This window comes from Cyphomyrmex costatus, unplaced genomic scaffold (assembly GCF_001594065.2).
Source record: "Cyphomyrmex costatus isolate MS0001 unplaced genomic scaffold, Ccosl1.0 scaffold606, whole genome shotgun sequence".
Taxonomy (NCBI): domain Eukaryota; kingdom Metazoa; phylum Arthropoda; class Insecta; order Hymenoptera; family Formicidae; genus Cyphomyrmex; species Cyphomyrmex costatus.
This window is the reverse complement of record NW_017280163.1, coordinates 101,849-124,244: the sequence shown is the minus strand read 5'-3', so window position 1 is coordinate 124,244 and position 22,396 is coordinate 101,849. Positions and strand designations below refer to the sequence as shown.

The 22,396-nt window shown below is 34.6% G+C and overlaps 1 protein-coding gene across 1 annotated transcript; it reads right to left on the bottom strand.

Annotated features, from left to right (window-relative positions):
• Positions 1-922: 922 nt before the first annotated feature.
• Positions 923-19,698, bottom strand: LOC108779632 (uncharacterized). Its single transcript, XM_018547090.1, has 4 exons — positions 19,641-19,698; positions 2,704-2,819; positions 1,643-1,973; positions 923-1,159 (listed from the first exon to the last, which is right to left on the bottom strand). The coding sequence occupies exons 1-4, from the start codon at positions 19,671-19,673 to the stop codon at positions 923-925; spliced, it is 717 nt and encodes a 238-aa protein (XP_018402592.1). The 5' UTR covers positions 19,674-19,698.
• Positions 19,699-22,396: the final 2,698 nt, after the last annotated feature.

The window sequence follows — 22,396 nt, the reverse complement described above, 5'->3', positions numbered from 1 at the left end:
GTACTATCATTCGCATCCTCGTTGTTGAATAACAACGTGCCTCGCAGATCTAGATATAAATACAATGAGTTAAATTCTAATTAATTGAAATATTATTTATCTTATTAGAATTCTCACAAACTACCGAGTACGTACAAATATATAAAATACACGTAAAAGTACAGAATGAAAACTGGCCGCCGGTAAAATGAGGATTAGATTTAATTACACTAAACCATTAAATTAATGCGCATCAAGACGCCTATTTTAAGAATCAATGAAATTATCTCAATATATTATTATCTTGAAATATTGTTCTTGAATTGCGACATTAATCAATTATCTCTTCGTTATGAAAGTTTTCGAAAGTATATTGGGGCTTGATTCTTAAAAAGTACCGTATACGAAAAATCAGAAAAATCTATAACATATGTATATTACAGTAACGTATTTTCGTGCATTTTCGTATATGCGAAATTTTTCAAGAATCCAGGCCTTGTTCGTTAACAATCGGTTTGTAAGATCGTAACTTCAAATTAGGCAAATAATTTAATGAAATTTGACAAATCATACCTAAGTTTAATAAGCAAAATTTTTCTATCAAAGTAATTGATAATAAATAGGAAAAAAATATTTAAAATATACGCTAAGAAAAATATTTGTAAATAAAGCACCAAGGAGTATAAATTGATTGATCGACGTTAAACGCGCCATTCACAAAACGGCGCGTTCTACGTCCGCGATAATGTCTAATAAATTATCATTACGTAATTGTCATCAGAAAAATCGATGATATTGTTGGTAACGTTTTCACTGCATCCGACGATTAGTAATACTCTTCAGACGCACATTCCTACATCTTGTACATAATCTCACATTCGCACGCGGATTCTCCTTGTCAGTCGCAACATAATTATTGTCATTAGAACACGAATCGACACTTTCACGTTTCAAAGTCCAACTCTTGGTCCCTTGGTTGGCGTTGTTTGCTCTTCGTTTTCTTCGTTTTCGTCGCCGCGATTTTCTTCTTCTTCGGCTTCGGCATGATTTCGCAGCTGCACCCACTTCGTACTCTGATGTAGTCCAACGTCCATTCGGATCCGATCACGGTGTTACCGGAAAACGCGGGAAAATGATGGCGTTCCCTGTGGTGGTGCCTTCTGTGCTCCTCCGTTCCAATCTGAACAAAAATTAATACAATATTTTTCTCATATCCTTCGATAACTTTATTTTGAAAATTAAATGATTCTTACTTTAACATATATTGTATACTACTTTAACATCTTTAGGAAGTATTTAATATAAGGTTGCGCGTATTTAAACAAATTGTATAATTAATAAGTAATCGGTAACAAATAGAAAAAATATTATAATTAATTACTTGATGCACCTTTAGTTTAGTTGATCAAAGAAAAAATGTACAGAACACGCTAATGACCCATCGTGTGTAGTAAAAGATTGAAAAATTATCCATCGTATATATATTAAGGATTAGAATAACATTTCTTTTTTAAAGGAAATTATATCTTTTAATTCTATTTTTCACGATTATTAATTTATCTAGAAAAACTATGTGTAATGTTAGAAAATGTTTGAATCTATATAATCGTATATTAAAGGGTAATGATGAAATTATGAGAAAATATTGACGTTGAATGGGTACCTTCGATCCAGGACTCTTGATAATAGCGTACGTATACGAGTGCTTTTGTACGCATATGGACCGGTTGCTGAACTTCCGATCGACGAATCTACACGGCTTGCCGACGACGTCTAGCCTACAGGAGTACTCGAAGAATCTCTGGACGTTCTCGCCGTCCCTGTAAAGCTCGACGTACATGTCTTCTCGAGTTCGACCGCCAAACGGTTCTACCATTTCCTCTATCGTAGGACAGCAGTCGACCGGGCGGCCGTCCTCGCCTTCTTGACGCAGGATCATCTGCATCTCCCGGTATGTCATCCGCTTGTTCGTCGACTCCTCTAGTGGTTCTGCCCTGCGAATTGCAACGAATTATTTCTCCTGTTTAATCAATTCTTATTTTTAATCAACATCATTTCCTAATCAAATTGTATTTTCACTCGACCAATGTTCTTCGAAAGTGCAGGCAGATGTTATTTACGAAACTTTCGGATTAAATTCTAATCGTCGTCTAATCGCGCTACAATCGTCGTGTTAACAGAAGACTTAATGGGAAATATATGTAAAAAAAATAATAAAAGCACGTTTCGGCTACGCCGCAGTATACCCTGTTGAATTTAAATCGAATTCTTACCACCGAAGGAAACGCCGATATTATTCCTCCCATGCCAAACGCGCTAATAGCTCGTATCTAAATTACGCGATAGAATGTTGTAGCGGTTTAAAAAAAATTTCGTGGAACATGATATTTTACTTCGTTTCGTATACATTATTAACATTTTATGCACACCAGCAATAATAATTAAGATAGCGAATTTCGTGCGATTGATAAAATAAATATCCAAATGTAACGCGCGCACACCATGTTTCAATAAATCATTTGCAAATATGGTTAAATGAACCATGAATATCGAAAACAATATAATATACAAATGAATAAGTGTACATGTTAATATGTATAAGGCTATAAATTTAAACTGTTAAATAAGATTTAAATTTAATTTATTTTAATTTAATATTAAATCGAGCAAATTCGATAATAATATTTTCTTGTTTTATTTTTCCGTCCGAAAATTTTTACTCACCAGCGAGAAATATGTCCTCTGAAAGGCTCTTCCCTGGGCCTTCGAGAGGAGGAGGATAAAGTCAGATTGTTGGCGGCAGTAAGCCGTGGGCACAGGACTGCGGTCAGCCAAACCACCTGCAACGAAAATCATGCGAATGTTCAAATTATTTCGCATGTCTAACAAAATTTTTTATCAAATTTATACAAATTGAAAACATAAAAAGTAATATCTATCGAAAAAAACCAGTTTTACTAAACTATATCTAAACATTTAGTTAGATATAGATTTAAAAATAATTTGAACAATCAAAATAATTATGTAGAACGCACTTAAACTGATTGCTAGAATATTAAAACTTTTTGCAGCCTTGTTATTAATATTTAAACATTCTATTATACATAATTATTTTGATGGTTCGACAAAATTACTTTTAAACCTGAATCTATATTTGAATTTTTTGATACTTCCGAATTGTGCTATAGGAAACTTTTGTCGTTGTAATTACGGATTGAATGCCAATTTAATACAAAGAATTATTACATTTTTATAAAACATTGTAAAAATTTACACATATATATATTTGCGTTTGAATAAATACATATATTTCTATCGCAACAGATACTGCATGTCTTAGTTCTACGAGCGCGCTATTTTGACGCGGCGCGATGTAAACAATTCTGTCATATCTGATAGAGAACAGAGACTAATGTGTGTAAGACTTTACAATAAATTTCGCGAGGTGTCAAATTAGAACCAATAATAATATTGCGGTGAAGGATCGCGCGTGAGAAAATACCGGACAGGAGATTGGTATACGAACGTGCAATAAAGCACGGCGTTAGTCACGCATCGTCCGAATCCGCGGCACACATGAGCCGGTGAGCGAGCGCGGTATACATATGTGTAAGCTTACGTGAAGGTGAAAACATTAATTCGGCTTATAATTTTTATGCAAAACAGGCCTCACGGCGCCGCCGCCGCGCCGCCGCGCCGCCGCCGTTTGCTGCTTGTTAATACGAGCGTGCCTCTTTCTCGCAGTACACCACACTTTCGATTTAATTGCGCCGTATAACTCGTCACCACACACAAAACATGCGGAACCTGCTTGCTTCATTCACCGAAATAAACCTAAACCTCTTTTTTTCCAAAATATTCTTGAAATACGCATAAGATGTAATATTTATGATTGTTTATATTACTCTCACGAAAAAAAGGGGTATTCATAAAGAAATACGAAACGATCCAAAAGGAGGTACAAATATATATTCTGTGGTTAAATTTCAGAGAAAAAGAGTATCGTGTTATCAGATTCTAATTTATAATAATAGAGAGAGAGAGAGAGAGAGAGAGAGAGAGAGAGAGAGTTGCATTATTATACTTATCTTTCATAATTACGCAACGCTATATCGAAGGGTCAAACGACAGCTTCTCGGTGAAGCCTATGTGAACAAGACGACGCGATATAGCCGACATCGCCGACGTTTAATTAAGCCATCGTTCCTCCGGGTGAACAGTTAACTAAGCGGCGGCGCCTCCTATACGAGGAACTCGTATTGGGCAGAAGACCGCACGTTGGGATTAAACGGATATTCACACACGCGAGACCACACATCGCGCTCTTTACGATCCTTATCGGATTCTTGCATCAGCCGAACGGGGAAGAAATTCTCTCACTAGCAATGCGATTTTAATCGTATAGAGATATAGTCGGTGGCAGACATTGCGGCATAACTTAATGACACTTAGCGTTAATTATGCGCTAAATCGAAATATTAAACGATTATTGTCCCATATTGCGATCAAATTGCGCGATCGTGTGTGCGAGCGCCAATGCAGAGAGTCCAGTTATTAATATTGTATTAAGATTGGATAAATAACTGGCACGTGTAATAAACTGTACACTCTCTAACATCGATGGAAATTATCTCTTACACACGAACGCGAGATTTCACGTCGACGCTTCCAAAGAAACGTTAAGTTAAGCCTCGCGGTTGCGCCTGGGCCAAGAAAACGTCAATTAGCGCCCGCGAATTCTTCTCTCCCTTCTCTTTCGCGATAATGAAACAGCTGGGACCGTGCCCGAGTGCGAGAGGCACTTTCGCGAAAGTCGAAATTAGTCGATCGTTCCCTGGGTCTCGAAAGAGATAATCCTAGATATATTTCGGCGAGCCGAGCACGCTTTCGTAATCTCGTCCGCTCCAATCATCGTTCATTTTAGTAATTTTTAACTAATGACAGTCTGACACTTCATCACTACCTGCCCCGATCATTATCAATCCTTCGTGGATAAAGATTTATCGCTGCGACTGTCCGCGCCGTACAAGAGCCACGTAAGCTACGGGCACTTGGATTGCAGACTCGTTTACGAGTATTGTATCATGCGTATACAGAAGATTCGTATATTAATCGTCAGACGAAAGTACGGTTTTAATATTATATAATTGTATCATAAACTGCCACGTGACGGTAAAATTAAGTGAGTATGACGTTTTTATGACTTCTTTATATTCTGCTAATCTTTCACTTTTATTTAAATGTGTAATTTGTATACATTTTAATTTTTCCTTTTTTGTGTGTTTTAAATTGGCCAGATGTATACTTCTTCTTATATGTATAAACATAGGGTTGTTACAAAACTGGAAATTAGAGAAATCAGGGAATTGCCAGAGAAATTGAAAAAGTCAAGGAAACATCAGGGAATTTTGCAAAATTTTCTGTAAAAAATAAAAATTCTTGATTTTAAAAAAGTTTAATATATACATCACACCTATATACACACAGTTTTGGAATACTATCAACTTAACAATTAAAAATGCAAGCAGTATCAGCAATATTAATAGTTAATTGATTATAATTTTATAACTCACAGCGTTTATTAAATCAAGGCTTTTGTTTTATTATCACAATTCCAATATCCACGTAATTTTATAATTTTAATGTGTTTCTTCATAAAGTTGATTGCATTTCTTGGTTGCAGTGTGGTCTTATAGTTTCTGAACTATTAGACGGTAATTCATGTACAGACATGGTAATCGGAATACGATGTGACTGCTTCCAAGGATATGGGACAGTTATTTGACATTCACATTTATATAACATTGTAATTTGCGCTGAAGATGACTCGAATTGAGTTGAAACATTCGAATTACGTAAGATATTCAATGAATATTATAAATATGTTATAATTTATAAAAACAATTTTTAACTTGCGGATTTTACTCTCACTTGCCCGTGTTTGTTATGTAATTAGATTAATTTTTAATAGTAATTTATATTCACCTGGAAAAAAAGATTACTGTATCTTAATAAATATTTTTTTTAATATTTAGAAGTGAACATTTATTGAATTATTAAATTTTTAACATATAATATAATATTTATTTGGTACAATAAACATTGATTTAACTATCATTTTTTTATAGATTAAATATTTATTTATTATAAACAAATGTTTACATACAAATATTAAAAAAAAAATTTATTATGATATGGTAAACATTTTTTCAGTGTTATTATGTTAAATTAATTTCTCAATAATATATTTAATATTTTTCAAAAATCAGGACAAAAATACAAAAAAATCTTTAAACATTATTAAACCTACTATATATTCTATAATATGCTTTTTATTTCTCGTTTCTTGTTTCTTTTTACTATTTTTTATATCTTGTCTTTTTGCCTCTTATCCTGTTTTTCATTTTCTGTCTCTCAAGATAAAAGTTAATGAACTTCGAAAGAAACAAAAAAAAAATACATAGCAAGAAATACAATTATTGATAAAACGATCACAAAAAGGAAAAAAACAAAAGCAAGAAACATTGTAGAATAGCCATTAAAAGTCAGGTAAAATTTTATCTAGAAGTCAAGAAAAAGTTATAGAATTTTAGAATAAAGAATTTATGACAACTAATATTTATTTATTATTTTATATCTCAATTAGTAACAATTATTAATAAAAAAAAAGTTCTTCCTCGCTATTTATATGATCTTTAAAATATCTAATAGATACATTTCCAAAAAAAGCTAATCTTATAATTGATAGAGATGCGTTACATCACGCGTATCAGTATAATTAATTACAACCGTATTAATTATATTGATACTATACTAATAATACTAATTATACTAATGACAGCAATGACATCTAATTCCAAAAGTTACTTAAAACTTATACGAAGCGATAAAGTAACATTTACTTTTTCCTTCCCTTATCCCGGTTATCTTCTCTGTCACGATGTATCTTACGGAGGAGGAAATACTGTCCCTGCCACGTGGAAGCAGCGGAAAATAATTTGTGACGCAATTAGAGTCCCATAACGCATTGGCGATGACGCTACATCGGCGATCGGGGACCCACCGGAGACTAGTTCTCCGTATCTCATGCCTCCTGGAATGCACTCGAGGCCCCGCGATACACCTATATCTATCCTGGGTATACCGATAAAGTTCGAAGAACCCCGAGAAGACCGGTATCATGGGGACGCTTATCGGCTGACGTGTTTATGTCTCCACGCGCGCCACGTGGGTCGTGTTTGTGTTCGTTCTGGATCCTATTCTTTCTTCTTATCACAAGTCATGAATTCGAAAAATCAATGACGATCGATCTTTTGTATGCATGCAAACTCATCGGTGGTTATCACTAAGAGATTAGTGCGTCATACCGAAATATGTTAGGAGTCTTTGACCTAACTTTCATTTGCTGGTTAACTTGTGGTTATAGCCTTGAGATGATATAATGTAAAAATTAAATTTTTTCATCCATAATTAATCATAAAAAAAAACTTTTAAAGTTATTACTACAAAACCATTAATTTAGTGATTAATTATAGCTAGAGAATTACAATTTTTATATTATTATCAAGTTAACTGAGATTAAATCTAAATCATATAAGATTCTCTTGGAAAAGAAAAATGCGTCGAAAGATTTTACAAGATTTTGGCCACAATTTGGCCGCATTTAGCAGAATGTTTATTATACAACTATTGAAAGCTTTTTCGTTGAGATAAAATTATTTTTCCAAATCTACAAAAAAAAAAACAGTTTGTTGAAGTATCTAAAAATTTAGCTGGATTTTTATATGGATATAGGTTTAATAATAATTTTATAGAACATTGAAACTGATTATTAGAATGTAAAAATTTTTGCGATATTGCTGATTCTTAGGTTTCCTATATGATGAACTAATAAAATTATTTCAAGTCGTTATCTATTGAAAAATTTTATAGATACTTCGGAAAAATTGTTTTCAAAAATATAAAAAATATAATCTAATCAATACGAAGAAAACTTATAACAATTGCAAAATAAATATTCTGCTGAACAGGGCTATCGAGTAGACAGAGAATTTAAATCGAAGAGATAAAATTTGAAAAAATTTTATTCGTATCACACACACGTTTTATGTTCAACTTTTTAATACTTTTTATTATACTTCTTACTTCGTCTAGGATATTTAAAAAGAGACTTTCTCCTATAATTTATAGGCGCGTTCATCGCCCGTGATTACTAATTCCTGCAACGAAACGCAAGTAAACATTTAATTAAAACCCCAGCATTTTAGTGTCAAGTCTCAATAGCGTAATCGGCGTGCGTTATTTATTACCACCGTCGAGACCGGCAGTGAGATTTACAGGGTATACATCGAGAGATCTAAAAGCAAAGGTGTTATTATATTTAAAAGGCATGCATGCTAGAAATACGAGGTTACCGAATCGTAAAACACGCGTTCGCAAATATCGTAACAAGAACGATATTTGTGCGAAACGGTGAACGCAGAGTCGTAAAGATATGCAGAAAATCGCGACGGCGGCGGCGGTACAAACTGCGACCCCAATAAAAATCCGCGATCCTTCTACCGTGCACGCGTTGCGCGACTGGAGGCGGCAGTTACGCGTGCAAGCATAATCCAACAGGCATTCTCTCACCCGTCATTGGCCGCGGGATTTTTCGTCGTGGGTGCCGCGGGTGCAGCGATTGGAGGAACGCGTGGCAATAATTTATGGGCCTCCTCGAGTGCGGTTTCCCGTTCGCAGAAACTGCGCCGTTAAACATTGTGCGCAAAGGCGTTCGCCGCCCGTGTTTCGATGTTCCGCTCCATCATAAATAATAAGATATTGTATCGTATCGATAATAAGCCATCGCGAGATTGAATATCAATCCCATGTCGTGTAATGAATGACGAAAGATTCTCTTTCAAAATGCATAGAAAAATATCCCGTCCTACTTGGTTTTCATCGTACTCGGGTATGCAAGACTCCGCAATAAGGCGCGGGCGGTAATATAACGATATAGAACCTTATATATGTCTTCACGATTGAGAAAATATCGCTAAATATTCTCTCAGAGAAGACTGATCGGCGCAGTCATGTGGGCTTAGCTGAGCTCAACACATTGCTGACAACATATACATCTACACATCATACACATCCATATACATGCGTTTTTGAAAATGATAGTGCAGTGAATGAAAGAAGAAAAGATGCAAAAATTAAAGAACAATAAGAGAATAGATTAAAAAATTTAAATATATACGTATACATATTAAGTTATTTTATGTTAAGTTAAAATGCTACAATTTCTTTGCGTTTAAACTTACTAAATGTCTCTATCAATTCTTTATTTAAAAAATTATCTATTTTACTAAAAGGATTGTTTATCGAGAGAAAAAGAAAGGAAGTCAAGTTACTCTCGCTCTACTCTAAAAAAACACATTACTTTATAAGAATTAAAGACAAACTCTCTGCATATAATTGATTCATCGTGGAAGAACTCTTCCGACTTTATTACTCCATTCATTCAGATTAGGACATCCGAAGAAGAGCACGCGCTTTGGCACACGCCGTGTTTTCGACTTTTACGCGCTCGTAACGACCCGTGAATCGCATTCCGATAAAATTTTATTGCCTGTTCGAGTAACGTTAAACGTTACAAACATCGCACGTCACAAGGTAATATACTTCAAACGAAAGCTAAAATACGAACAAATTCGATGACCACTTTTCTCTCTACGCCCACGTTCTTCTCTCAGAAGAAGAAAACAAAAATCTTGAAAAGTAATAGATAAAAATTTAATTACCTTCGTTAATTCACGATTAGTCGCGACAAATGTCTGTCATTCTCGTTGAAAGGGAAGGGTGCTAATGATTCTTTATACGATCTCCACGCGTTGACGACTATTCGATAATTATTCATGCTTCCGGATAATTTAAATGGTCGGATAGCAACGTTAAATTAAACTCGAGCCACTAAAATAGCAGCGCGTTGAAACGGCCGGTTCGCCTTTGCTGGCAATCATTAACGGCAGTTTACACGATAAACTCACGTCAGGACTTGTAGCAGCGGCTCGTATTTACCCAGCCGTCAATGCAACGCTCGTATCATTAGCATAGTCTTTGTGCGTTTATAAGGACCGGAGGCACTCCCGGCTTATTGCAAAGTGCCAAAGGTGGTTTCAACACCGTCGTCCCGCCATTTATCGAACGTTTTGTGAGAGTCACTCGACCCTCGCCCGCGCGTCCACTTGATTTTTACCGATTTCGTTGCATTTCACCGCACTTCGGCTTGCAATCCTGCACTTCATATACTTATACATATTCATATCTTATATTATATAATAATTGCATTATAATAACATTTAATATGTTCCCATCCGCTAACTACTACAGTCTGTCTAAAAAATTCCGAGATTGATTTTTTTCATAAAAACACCGACATCTTTTTCGACAACTTTTAATATCATTACATTCGATTACTTGTGCTTGTGCAATTATTTTCACGATATTACAATTGTATATGTTTCGATAATTGGTTGTATGGGTTCCGTTAGTCGTTTTTTCCTTGTCAAAATTTTCGAAATAGAACAGCTGTTGTCGAATTTTGTTTCAAAATTCAAATTTAGGATTAAACTGAAAGGAAGTAAAATCGATTGAACGAGAACGACAAAATCAATACAATATTGATCGCTTTTTTAAACAAATTTTAACTTTCAAAACAAAAAATGCAAATGAAGAAAATGCGTTTGGATGGCATTGTGGATATCCAGGCGAATTGACTACGAATTAGCTTCATAATGTGATGAACGCCGAACGCGTTGAATACTATTCCAAAAGATGACTACTGTGAGTAGTGCATGGAGGTCAGGGGTAACTACAAGTTAGTTGAAAGTTTTCATTCTTAACTTTATACAATATATCTTCGTTTCTCGATTTTTTCTGAATCTTAGCTGTCTCGGAATTTTTTAGACAGAGATCGTGTATCTCTCTCGATTATATTTTCTACTGATAATAGGGAGTTCCTATAAAAAAAATAATACATTTTTTTTTGTTTATTATGGAAATATGCATTATTATAAATTTATGTATAATAAAATTTGTAATTTTTAGCAATGGATAGGTACTAAAAAACTAAAATAAAGTTTAATAATATTTGAAATTTGAGAAAACGATTTTGATTCGCTGACAAGTGCGTGACGTCACACTGTAGTAAACCGTCTGCAATCGGCTGCTTATGTTGAAAGTCAAAGCACAGTGTAAGGATATATATACTGTGGTCAAAGCAAAATTAACTCTTAAAAATTCTTTATATAAATTTCAAAATTAAAATGTCAAACGAACTAGATCCAAGTTTTATTAAAGCCGATTCGACAAACTTACCGAAAATAACGGTATTTATGGTTTGGGAATACATTGTTAATGATGAGCGATATAATGCTCCAGAAGTTCGAGGAATAAAAGCAACTCTTTAGATGTAATAATTTTACAAATTCCCAAAATACCTTTACATTTAACATTCAATGTTTTAGCTTACGTTTTAGGTTATGTTGGATATTTTTACGAACATAATTAATATTTTTACAAATTTATAATATTAAAGCATAAAAAACATATTTTATATAATACCTACATCGAAATGATCTTCACAACAAAAATAATTCCATTTTCCTGGTTCATCAATACGATGTGCACTTTTAAAACACTTTTTTCTCACATTTTCAGCTTGAGGCACATAAAAAAAACAATTTTCCTGGTGTTTTAATTGTCGTACTTTTACACAAAGGTACAAAACACGTTTTGTATGTGTTTCATTTGCTCATTTTTTAAATAAATTAATTTCCTGCTGAAGAATTGTGGTTTCGTTGTTGCAGTGTGACGTCACAACGTGTTCGGGAGAGCTCGGTCGTATCCGGACCGTCTTCGGCATTTCAAATATTGCAATACTTTATTATTTATTTTCTTGCATAATTTACGTTTAAAAATTATTTAAACATTGCAGTTAGATATATATATATATATAAATTATAAAATGTTATATTTTTCAAAAATCATGAGAACTCCCTATTTGTTCATCACCGTGACAAGTGTCACTTTGTCATTCTCGAGGCAATCGTGGTAACTATTTGAATCTCTAACTACGCGCAATTCTCATTTTGAATTTGGACATTCAACTAAAAGGGAAAAACACAACGGGAATTCATAATAGCATTTATTATAATATAATACCGCGCACATATCGGCGCGCGCGACACATGGCGCGAGTCGAGCGAGCGCGATGTGATTTTTTTCTCCGTGGAAAGGCAAACATCGTGGAGCGCATGACAAACGGCAACTATCGAGTGCCTGTTAGAGATAGGTAAGGAGCAATGAAAGGTCCTCCAGCGTGCCGCCAGCATAATGAACGGCCAACGGCGAAGTGGCTCGCACGGAAGGGCACCGCGGACTGTTTAGACAGCGAATGCTTCGCCATGTGTTATGATTGACGTGTATAAATATTTAGTTAGTCGCCTTGCCGTTTCGTGCCTTGCGTACGTACGTGCGTATGGCGCGCACGATGCGTAATCGTGCGTACGGTTACGCGCGTATATGCTCGCGTGAGACCACAGGACTCTTTCCTCCTACTCCTTGACGCGACAAATTAATGACGACCCGCTCGTTATACGCGCCACGTGAGATTTCACAGATGGCCAGCCGAGTGTTAGCCGACAGATTGGAGCGGAATCAGTCTGAAGGAAGAAGCGTCAAAAAATTTTTTCAATGTACTTCCCGCGAGTCCGTCGCAAAGTTGTCATTAAAGCGAGAATCCGACAGACGCGACGACGGTGGTTTCCGTATAAAACAAGTACCTCCCATTGCGAAACACCTGTCCTCAACAGTGTGTATGTCCTGCGCGACATATCACGATTGTTTGATATGTCAGAACGGATAGAATGTTAATTGGGAAAACGAGGAAGAGCTCGAAGTCTTTTTTATACGTGTCGACTCTATTCGCAGTTAACGTGTTCTTCTCGTACTTACTTCTCCTGCACCGCGATCGTGTATCAAGTTAGACGTATGAAAAAAGGAACTATTGGAAGACGACGCCCCGACGGCGAAATACACCCACGACTCACTAAATCATTTGCGCGAAAGCACGGGGCGAGCCACGCGGCTTTTAGAACCCAACCCCTTTTTTTACATTATATGCCTAACTACGATTCGTAATATGTTATTTCCAAATTATTTTAAATTACAGACCACGACGAACCCATGCGATAATAGGAGAAGGCGTCCATTCGACAATATCTTCTTGCGAGGCGCTCGTGGGCACCTCGTGCTCGTGCACCTGCTGGAGCATCACGCCGAATTGATAAGCAACTTGTACAATGTATGCATTTTCTTTTTGTTATTATTGTGCTATTACAAATTATATATTTTTTTTATCAGTAATCAGATAAATTGTTTTAAAAAATATTATAACTATATCAAAGCATCTAGGTATCTGTGAAGTTATTCACGATACTCTATAAATACATAAAAATAATGACAGTTCCAGTTGCACTTTTATGGTCATGTTTTCATTCTTGGCTTTTTAAATATAAATAATGCAGTATCCTGTTATAAGAAACTATAGAACTGCGAAAAATTCTATTGGAACTGTCATTATTCTTTTTATATTAATAAAATGCCGTGCTAACTTCACAGATACACCCAAGGAGAGTGTGAAGTAGACGCTTTATCTGTTTGTAGGGGAGAGAGGGGCTAGTTGAAACATTTTTTGTAAAACAGGCTCAGATTTTTTATCACTTTGAAATTAATAAATTATGAATAGTTAGTTTTAAACTATGATTTCTTAGACTTAAAATATTATACAGATGTAAAAGATATTTTTCTTTTAACTATATATAATTTTAGATTTTATTATATTTCGTAGATGTTACTTTTAACCCCGGATCTGGGGTTAAAAGTAACACCATTCGGATAAGTAATAATATCAAACACTACATATATGTAGATACATATATATATAATTGTATATAAATATATATACTATTGTATATATATATATATATATACTATTGTACATGTAGATACATTATTTGTTACTCAAAGGTAAATGTATAAAAACCGAGACCAAAATTACAAAAAATTGTGAAGTTTATTTACGTGTATTTTTCAATAACCTCTTGCACATATGCCCGACGATGATGCGTGCGCTTCTGATTGTCATTATACAATAGATGGTGCCACTATAGACTTTTGTCTTTATCTATAATTTCATATCATGTTTATAACACTTTTTTATTTAAGTGTTACTACTTACCCCTGTTACTTTTAGCCTCAGTCTCCCCTACCGTGAATTTTAATGAAGATTAGAAAAATTATTTTACAAGTTACTACAAGTTTACTGTTTTTATAAAAATTGAGTATATAATAAGTTCGGGTATTTTATTTTAGATAATATTATATTTTATGATTTAGTATTTAAAAATATTATTGTATTTTATCATTTGCTCTAATTTTGTATCGCTTTTCATACTCAATTTCTGTAACAATCACATATAAGATAACCTAAAAAAATATTTATAAGTAATTTATAAACATAATAGTTAATATAGCTCCATAGGTATAAACTTATAAAGCATATCAAATTAATAAAGGGCAAAGAGCCGATAACATAACAATTTAAATTTTAATAAATAAGAAGTAGCTACAACAAACGTTTCGACTTCGATCGGGTCATTTTCAATGTTACAAAATTCCATGTTATAATTTAACAAAATTCAATTCGGTACAAAAAATTCCTAATCTTATAAATTAATTCATTATCTTAAAATTAACAGCGTGTCGAAATATATTCTTCATGCTTTAGAGTCAATCAGATGAAAATTCGAAAGTCAGAAAGTATAAAAATGGTAATCTAAAAATTATTTATGAGTAAATATACAAATCGTAAATGAATAAAATTAATATTATGTGTGAACAAATAACATACTTTATTGATAGAAAGTCAAAAATTACAGGTGAAAATGCAAAATTATAAGTCGTAATAATAAAAAATAAGTACACTAAATGCATTCTGAAGAAAGCTGATTCGTAAAACTGTCTTGCTCGTCTTAAGATAGATAACGCAATGTCGAAAAGGAAAACATGCTAGTAACAAAGGATGTAGGAAAAAAGAAAAAGAAAAATATTAGGAAGGGGAAAGAGAATGTATCATATTTGAATCATCTCTGGTAATGAATTCGTGTCATTCTGTTTGTTTATTCCATGTTTTTGTTTCTTTATATGTACCATTCAAAAATCAATCTTTTATTGTATGCAGGCTCAATATTAAGTATTTCAACTTTAATAATGACTCCTTTTATCTCCTTATGTGGAGCATAGGACGTCTATAGGCCTCTTCCTCTTTTGTTCGAGGCCTATATTCGTTTCTCGAATCAGATTGTTTTTCGGATTTGTGGGTGATTGATCCACAGAATCCTACCTCAGTCAGATATTAGAGACAAATATCTATAACTGATATGTATACTGATGTATAGGACCTACAGTTTAACGCCGAATCCGAACGGCACTGATGATCATAGATAGATCTTTTGATCACCAGGTGGAGCCATTTTTTGGCTCATTAAACGCGAAAAATTGCGTTTGGGCGCACGTGGGATTGAACTCGGGTCTACAGATCGCGAGTCAATCGTAACGAGCTAACGAGCGGTGAGCCACTCGACGCATTTCAACTTTATCCCACTTAAAATTATGATTCGTTTCAATGCGGTGATTAGAAATAACCGAAGGCGACTTTGAAATTTTATTAATATCTGAAATGTGTTCATATACTCTCGTTTTTAATTGTCTTTTCGTTTGTCCCACGTAACTCGCATCGCAATTATCACAAGATATTTTATAAACCATGTTCTGATTGCAAGTTTGTTCTAGTTTATCTTTGCCTTTTTTTTGTGAAATTTTTTCATGTATTCGGAATAGTGAAGGCCAGTTTACAATTGAAAGTGTTAGCAATAGGTTTAAATTTTTCGGAAATTGTCTTGACATACGGAACAGTAAAAGCTTCTTGCTATTAGTCTTGTTGTATTATTGAAACTATTATTAATATGAAATTTAATTCTGTTTTGGATAATAGAAAAAATAAAAGACAAAGGATATCCATTATTTAAAAAAATATTTTTTCTACTATCCAAAACAGAATTAAATTTAAAAGCATGAAGAATATATTTCGACACGCTGTTAATTTTAAGATAATGAATTAATTTATAAGATTAGGAATTTTTGTACCGAATGGAATTTTGTTAAATTATAACATGGAATTTTGTAACATTGAAAATGACTCGATCGGAATCGAAACGTTTGTTGTAGCTACTTCTTATTTATATTAAAATTTAAATTGTTATGTTATCGGCTCTTTGCCCTTTATTAATTTGATATAATTTATAAACTTTCTATAACTCTGGTTTTAACTCAAGTTCCTATTTGCACCCATAATAGCTTTCCTGCTAGGTTTTAAAAATAGTTCCGTTGATTTAACTAAGAAAAGTGCTACTTCACAGTCGTGCTAACTTCACAGATCCCCTAGTTAGCGTATGTTACATCCGAAAGTTTACAAGTTACTTTAATGCATTAACCGACACATTAGCATAAAAGCCAGGTGCAACAGCAAAGTTATGCGTTATTTTCGGTTGGTCTGTTGCCAATCGTCAATTTTAGCTTTTCTCTTGTGTATTATTATCATCGACAAAGCGTGAAATTTTGCTCCTACCATTAAAATCGCTATAACAGCGATAAATTATTCAATATAGAGAAAACTAACGAGCGGCTTTGAAATCGATACCAATACTTGCATTCGATCTCACCGGAAATCGAAGCGTACAGGCGCGTATCGATTGAACAAATCAAGAACTGTTTCCACATACAGTCATTCTTCGGTTATTCAAAAAATGACTTTGTCATTGCATAACTTAAAAATAACGCTGCTAAAAATTATGTTCCCGCATTGGTTAAGATTTTCATACATCTTGAAATTCAAAAATTGAAAAGAATTTCTTAATTCTGAGATTTCTCGTTCTTGCTCTTACAATTAAAAAAGATTCAATCGTATAGTAAGCGACGCATTTTTGTGGAAATCAAAACGAATTCAAAGATCTGCTGTCTCACGTCCGAAATGTTCGACGATGTACCAATGGCGACGTAATATTTATGATGATCCGAGGTAATCGGGAATCTCGTTCTCTGCAAAATCCCGACGGTATCTTCATCGAGTACCGGCAGCATCCGCAACATTCGCACAAATCGGTAATATCGACTTGTCGTCGATGCATCGTCGTCACATCCACCGGGATGCGCGCGGCATATAAGCTGTATCCCCGTTTAACGTCGCGTTAAGAGGATTATTTATTGAAGGCATCGGCGCCGATGCAGACCGATTAGCATAGTAATGCCGCCGTGAAAGGCTGGCCCGGCTGTTGCCAGTTTACGTGCGTGTGCGTGCGTCACTAATCTACCATTATTAAATTATCGGTGCAGCAGCCACGCGATGCACCAATGATTATCATTTATCAATATCACGGACGTATAGTAACGTCGCGAATTTGCCGCCGGTCTTGTGTATCTGTACATCGTCAGCACGTAATGTTATGTAGATACTACCGGTATGCGCGACGTTGACCGGTGATAGGGATGTTGCTCTCTCTTCTCCCGCGATCGCTCCTGGACACGATCAGCGTGCGGTCCTACGAACGCTGCGTATCAATCGTAATATCGGTCAATGTATAATCGAATGAAGATTTTATAACGCAATTTATTATTTAAACGATCGCTGCTTTGACTGAATTTGGTTATTTTTACTTATTTATATTGAATGTTTCTCTCAATCTATTTTCACTTAACTTTCTTTCCTATATTTACAGGACAGCATCTTCTTAATTTTTGTTCTCCATATATATATGTATATTATTTATATAAATAATGCTCCATATGGAGTATTATTCATATAATGAAAAAAATTTTTTTAATGTTTTATTTCGACTCATTGTCTGTTAAATTATTTTAATATTTATTTATTATTGTCGAGCCTTCTCTTAATGTTATTATTTTTATATATCTGGGTGAAATGATACGTTATAACCGACTTCATATGGCTATACTTTTTAGATAATTTTTGTTAATTGTTGCACCGTTTTGATGCTTCCTAGGTTTACGATTTTTACGACTACTCAACGAATTTTATGGCAAGCATCTTAACGAACAACACGATATTAAAACTTATTTATTCGCTAAAATAGATTATGATAATTGTAATATTTTTATTTCGGCTCGTTGTCCGTTAAATTATTTTAATATTTATTTTTCAATGTTATTCTATAAATAGAACGGTGGTAAGAAAATGAGTTAATTGTTTATTGTTTAAATTTCTAAATGACGTATAACTTTCAACTGGTCATTTCATTGAAAATTATCAATATTAACGAAATATATTTATGTACAAATCCATACAATGAATATTTATTATGAGTGTTTTGCATGCCAAGTACTATATCTCACCCGATAGATTGCAAATATTGCAATCTCTCTTCGAGAGATTAGAGAGATTTTAATACGAGTTAATACATTTTTATAATAACAATTATATCGAAAGTAAAAGCTATACGAAAATGCGATGAAGATGTTTGGTTGGCAAAATACGGGTGGGAGATAAAAGAAAAATATGAAGAAAGTAATGTAAGAGTGCGTGATTCTCGTTGTAATCCTAAAAATTTATCGACATATTCGTGAGCAGTTGAGAGAGGAAAACGTGAGACCTTCACAACTCTATCGGCGGTCCGCATGTATGCACACCGCTATCTCAATAATATGCTAATAACGCACGCGGCGGGCGGTACTTTACGATCGTTACGTAGTTACTATACATTGTAATTATTGTTTCGCTGCTCGCTCATCCGGTACAATGCAACGCCAGGACATGTACGCCGGTCGATTGTTGCATCAATCGTACGGGGGCTCGTGCACGATTATAATTATGGGTGACCTTAAGCACTCCGCACGCAACAGGCACATGATGAAGGATTTTATTAAGAGATATCCGTGGAGAGGCTACTGTTAACACTTTGTGTGTCGAGCAGGTTTCGATTGACTCTCTTCGAAAGATAATTTAACCAGTCAATTATCCAAAGCCCGTATTACATTGAAGATTAAAGATTACAAATTAAAAATCAGAATTCGATCAGTCAGATCAATTCAATTTTAATACGTTTTGCTTTCATTGGCTTAATTTAAATCTCCAATTTGCAATCCTTAATCTCTCAATTTACAGGCCGATATAGGCCTAACCAGATTAATGCGATTTTCGCCTATTTTCTTGTTTTCCATTTAAGGCCGGGGTACAGATCTTTGCATAACACATAAAGCATAAGAAGATGAACCATTTAGATTTTTTATTTTAAAAAAGAAATAAAGATAACTTTGATTAGTTTACTTTCTTGTATATAATGTATTATGCAATACTTTGCTCAATCAGAAATTCCAATCAGAAACATCAATCGGAATTTCAATTATCACAATTAGAATTTAGTAGATTTAACCAGATAATTCTGATTCATCCATTTTCAATTAAAATTTTAATTAATTCAACCAGACATTTTTCTCAGTGTACGCAGTAACAATTCGGCGAAATTTATCTTACAATTAGAACTTACCGCGACGAGGGTGCTGAGAGCTTCAATTCGCATAGTAGCTGGCCAGGCCAGCAAAGAGGCCGTAGGTTGCGAGCTGGTGGATCGATCTGCTCGTATCGATCCTTCGGTTACCGATCTCTCGACTGCCGGCGTTATTCGGCGGTCCTAAGTATACCGAGTCGATGACTCTCTCCCGGCTCCACGCCGATTTCTCGTGATGATCCGTCGTGCCGATTCGGCGATGACATGGCTGTCATCTGTTAACAGCAAATCAATAAATATGTACTCAACAGTAGTTGATGAGTAATATGAGTAATATTACTGGCCTTTTACATCGCCGCTAATAGCGATGATATTATTATCGCGCGTCAAATCATTATTCCATTTGAACCGGTATCAAGACTTGCAATCAATTATTTTCATTACATAAACACATCACGCATTCTTATTAGCCTCGATCAAATGCGAATTGAATTCGAAATTATTCAGAGAAATTTTTTATAATATCTCTCTTACTCATCTAGAAACTAAATCAGTTCAGTTACCTTCTTGTTTAATCGATAAGATTATTATTCGATAATACTATAAACTAAAGCATAAATGTGTTCTGTATAATATTATTGAAAAAATTTATTAAATTTTAATAAATACTTGTTTAAATATTACTAAATATTTACTTAAAACAGATATTTATGCATTAAAAAAATTTTACTTAAATTATAATGGTTCTTGTACCAAATAAATATATGTTTGTACACTCATTGTCAGTAAATATTTACTTAGTTAATACTATTCAAATAAATATTTATTAAAATTTAGTAATTTTTTCAGTTAATTAAATGCTAAAGTATCTTTATTCTGTATATGAATGTGAATATATTAACTTATTAAATCTCGCTTGTTTTTATCAAGATCGTGTGATCTATCATACATTCTCACCTTTCACGCAAGAAAAATCTCGACAAATTCTAAAGCTTGTCACTTCAAACTTGTTCAAGATTTTCATGTGATTAATTCTAAATGCACAAAATGGTCATATATCACGACTTTAAACTCCAAAAATTATCTAATTCTTCGATGAATGCTTATTCTAAAAAATCGCGAACTAATTGCGGGAATGATATGAAGAGTCGCAATCAACCGCGTGAACCGAGAGAACAACGCTTTCGCCACAACGTGTCACAACCGACTGGACCCGATTTCGAGATTTGTCGATAAAGTTAACGAGACTGACCGCCGGCGTTTGGTGCAAGATGCGAGCGTCGCGTCGTCTACGTTTCGTCACTCATCGTTGTAAATCGATATCTTATCTTATGTTCACTTGTCTCAGGTAATTCCAGCGATTACGTCGTTTAGTAATGTGTTACTGACCTATCGAACAGGAATACGTTCCCTCGTGAGAGGCTCGACGATGTTTTCTTGTGCGAAAACTTGTTTTTTTTTTCTTTTACATTACATCTACATCATTTCTTATCTTATTTATACGCCAGGCTTTGACTATCGCACCACTATTAATACATGATAAACTGCGAGGTGAATGATAATCCTGTGTGTTGCCTAAATCCCGATAATTCCGCAATCGTATAAATTCTGATTGATAAAGATGAGGAGTACGGGCGCCATGCATAGCAGTATGGCGGTATCGACATCGACGCTCTCCTGACATCATTCGTTATGTGAGTTAATGACTCTCGAGAAATCATCGATTGGTCCCCGTCTGAAAGTCGCGACGCCTCTCACACGGTGGAAACACGCCTTCTCACCGTTTCGTAATGGACGGGACTTCACGCGTGCGCGCGTTCGCCGTTCCGAGTGAACGAAACGGAACTAACTACTTTGATAAGCGATGAGATGCGAAGGAAAGCTGTCGCCACCGACTGTGGAACTCCACAGGCCCCATCGGATCCCTTGAGAGATCATGCGAGGTGACTCGACTACAAACGAGATCCGTCTGTAATCGAGCGTTTCCTCACTCGTCGCAAATTAATTCCGAGCGAAATGCCGAGGTCGAACTAAATAATGATATCCGTTTCTGTAGGGAAGATAGACTTAGGAAAGGACGGCACTTTTAATATTTAATCCTTTATTACTATATTACGTGAAACTAAGTTAACTAAATGCATTCTGTAAGTAAAGAATACTGAATAAAATAAAGCTATTTGCGTCTGTACACAGAAAGAATGATTTTACTGAAATATGTAAACATTTAGCTGAAAACAGATCTGAAAATAATTTTGTTGATCCATCAAAATATTTGTGTAGAAAACTCAAGCATGTGCATGACTGCAAAAAATTTTGATTTTTTAGCAAATAATTTGAGCGTCCTACATAATTATTTTGAGTCAACAAAATTGGGAAACCAACAAAATTTTTTTTTCAGATCTATATCTAGGTAAATTTCTTTCAGTGTATGCAAAAGGCACGTAAAGAATGCTGAGTGATACACAAAGTTGGGAATAATTTAAATTTAATTACTCTTTTTCTTTTTAAGAGAGTAATCATCTCGGAAATCGTAGTTATTTATTATTCAAAATTAAATTTCAAGAATTTTAAAATTATCAATTTTTATTATATTTATTATTAGAATAAGCACAGTTACCGCGAGCGGCACAATCAAACGTTTATCAAAGGCAATTATGAATAATTATGGGGTGACTTGATGACATAAATGTTCTTATGGCGAGGCGATCGACCCGGGTGTTCTCGTCATCACAAGCTCGCCCGACGTATCATGAATCATCGGCGTCCTCCTTCTGTTGATCATCAAAATAGTAGCA

Coding starts and splice junctions, on each gene's coding strand:
- LOC108779632 (XM_018547090.1), bottom strand. CDS start 19,673: ATGCGAATTGAAGCTCTCAGCACCCTCGTCGCG. Junction 2,820..19,640: donor CTCTCAGCACCCTCGTCGCG/GTAAGTTCTAAT, acceptor TTTTCGTTGCAG/GTGGTTTGGCTGACCGCAGT. Junction 1,160..1,642: donor TCAAGAGTCCTGGATCGAAG/GTACCCATTCAA, acceptor ATTTTTGTTCAG/ATTGGAACGGAGGAGCACAG.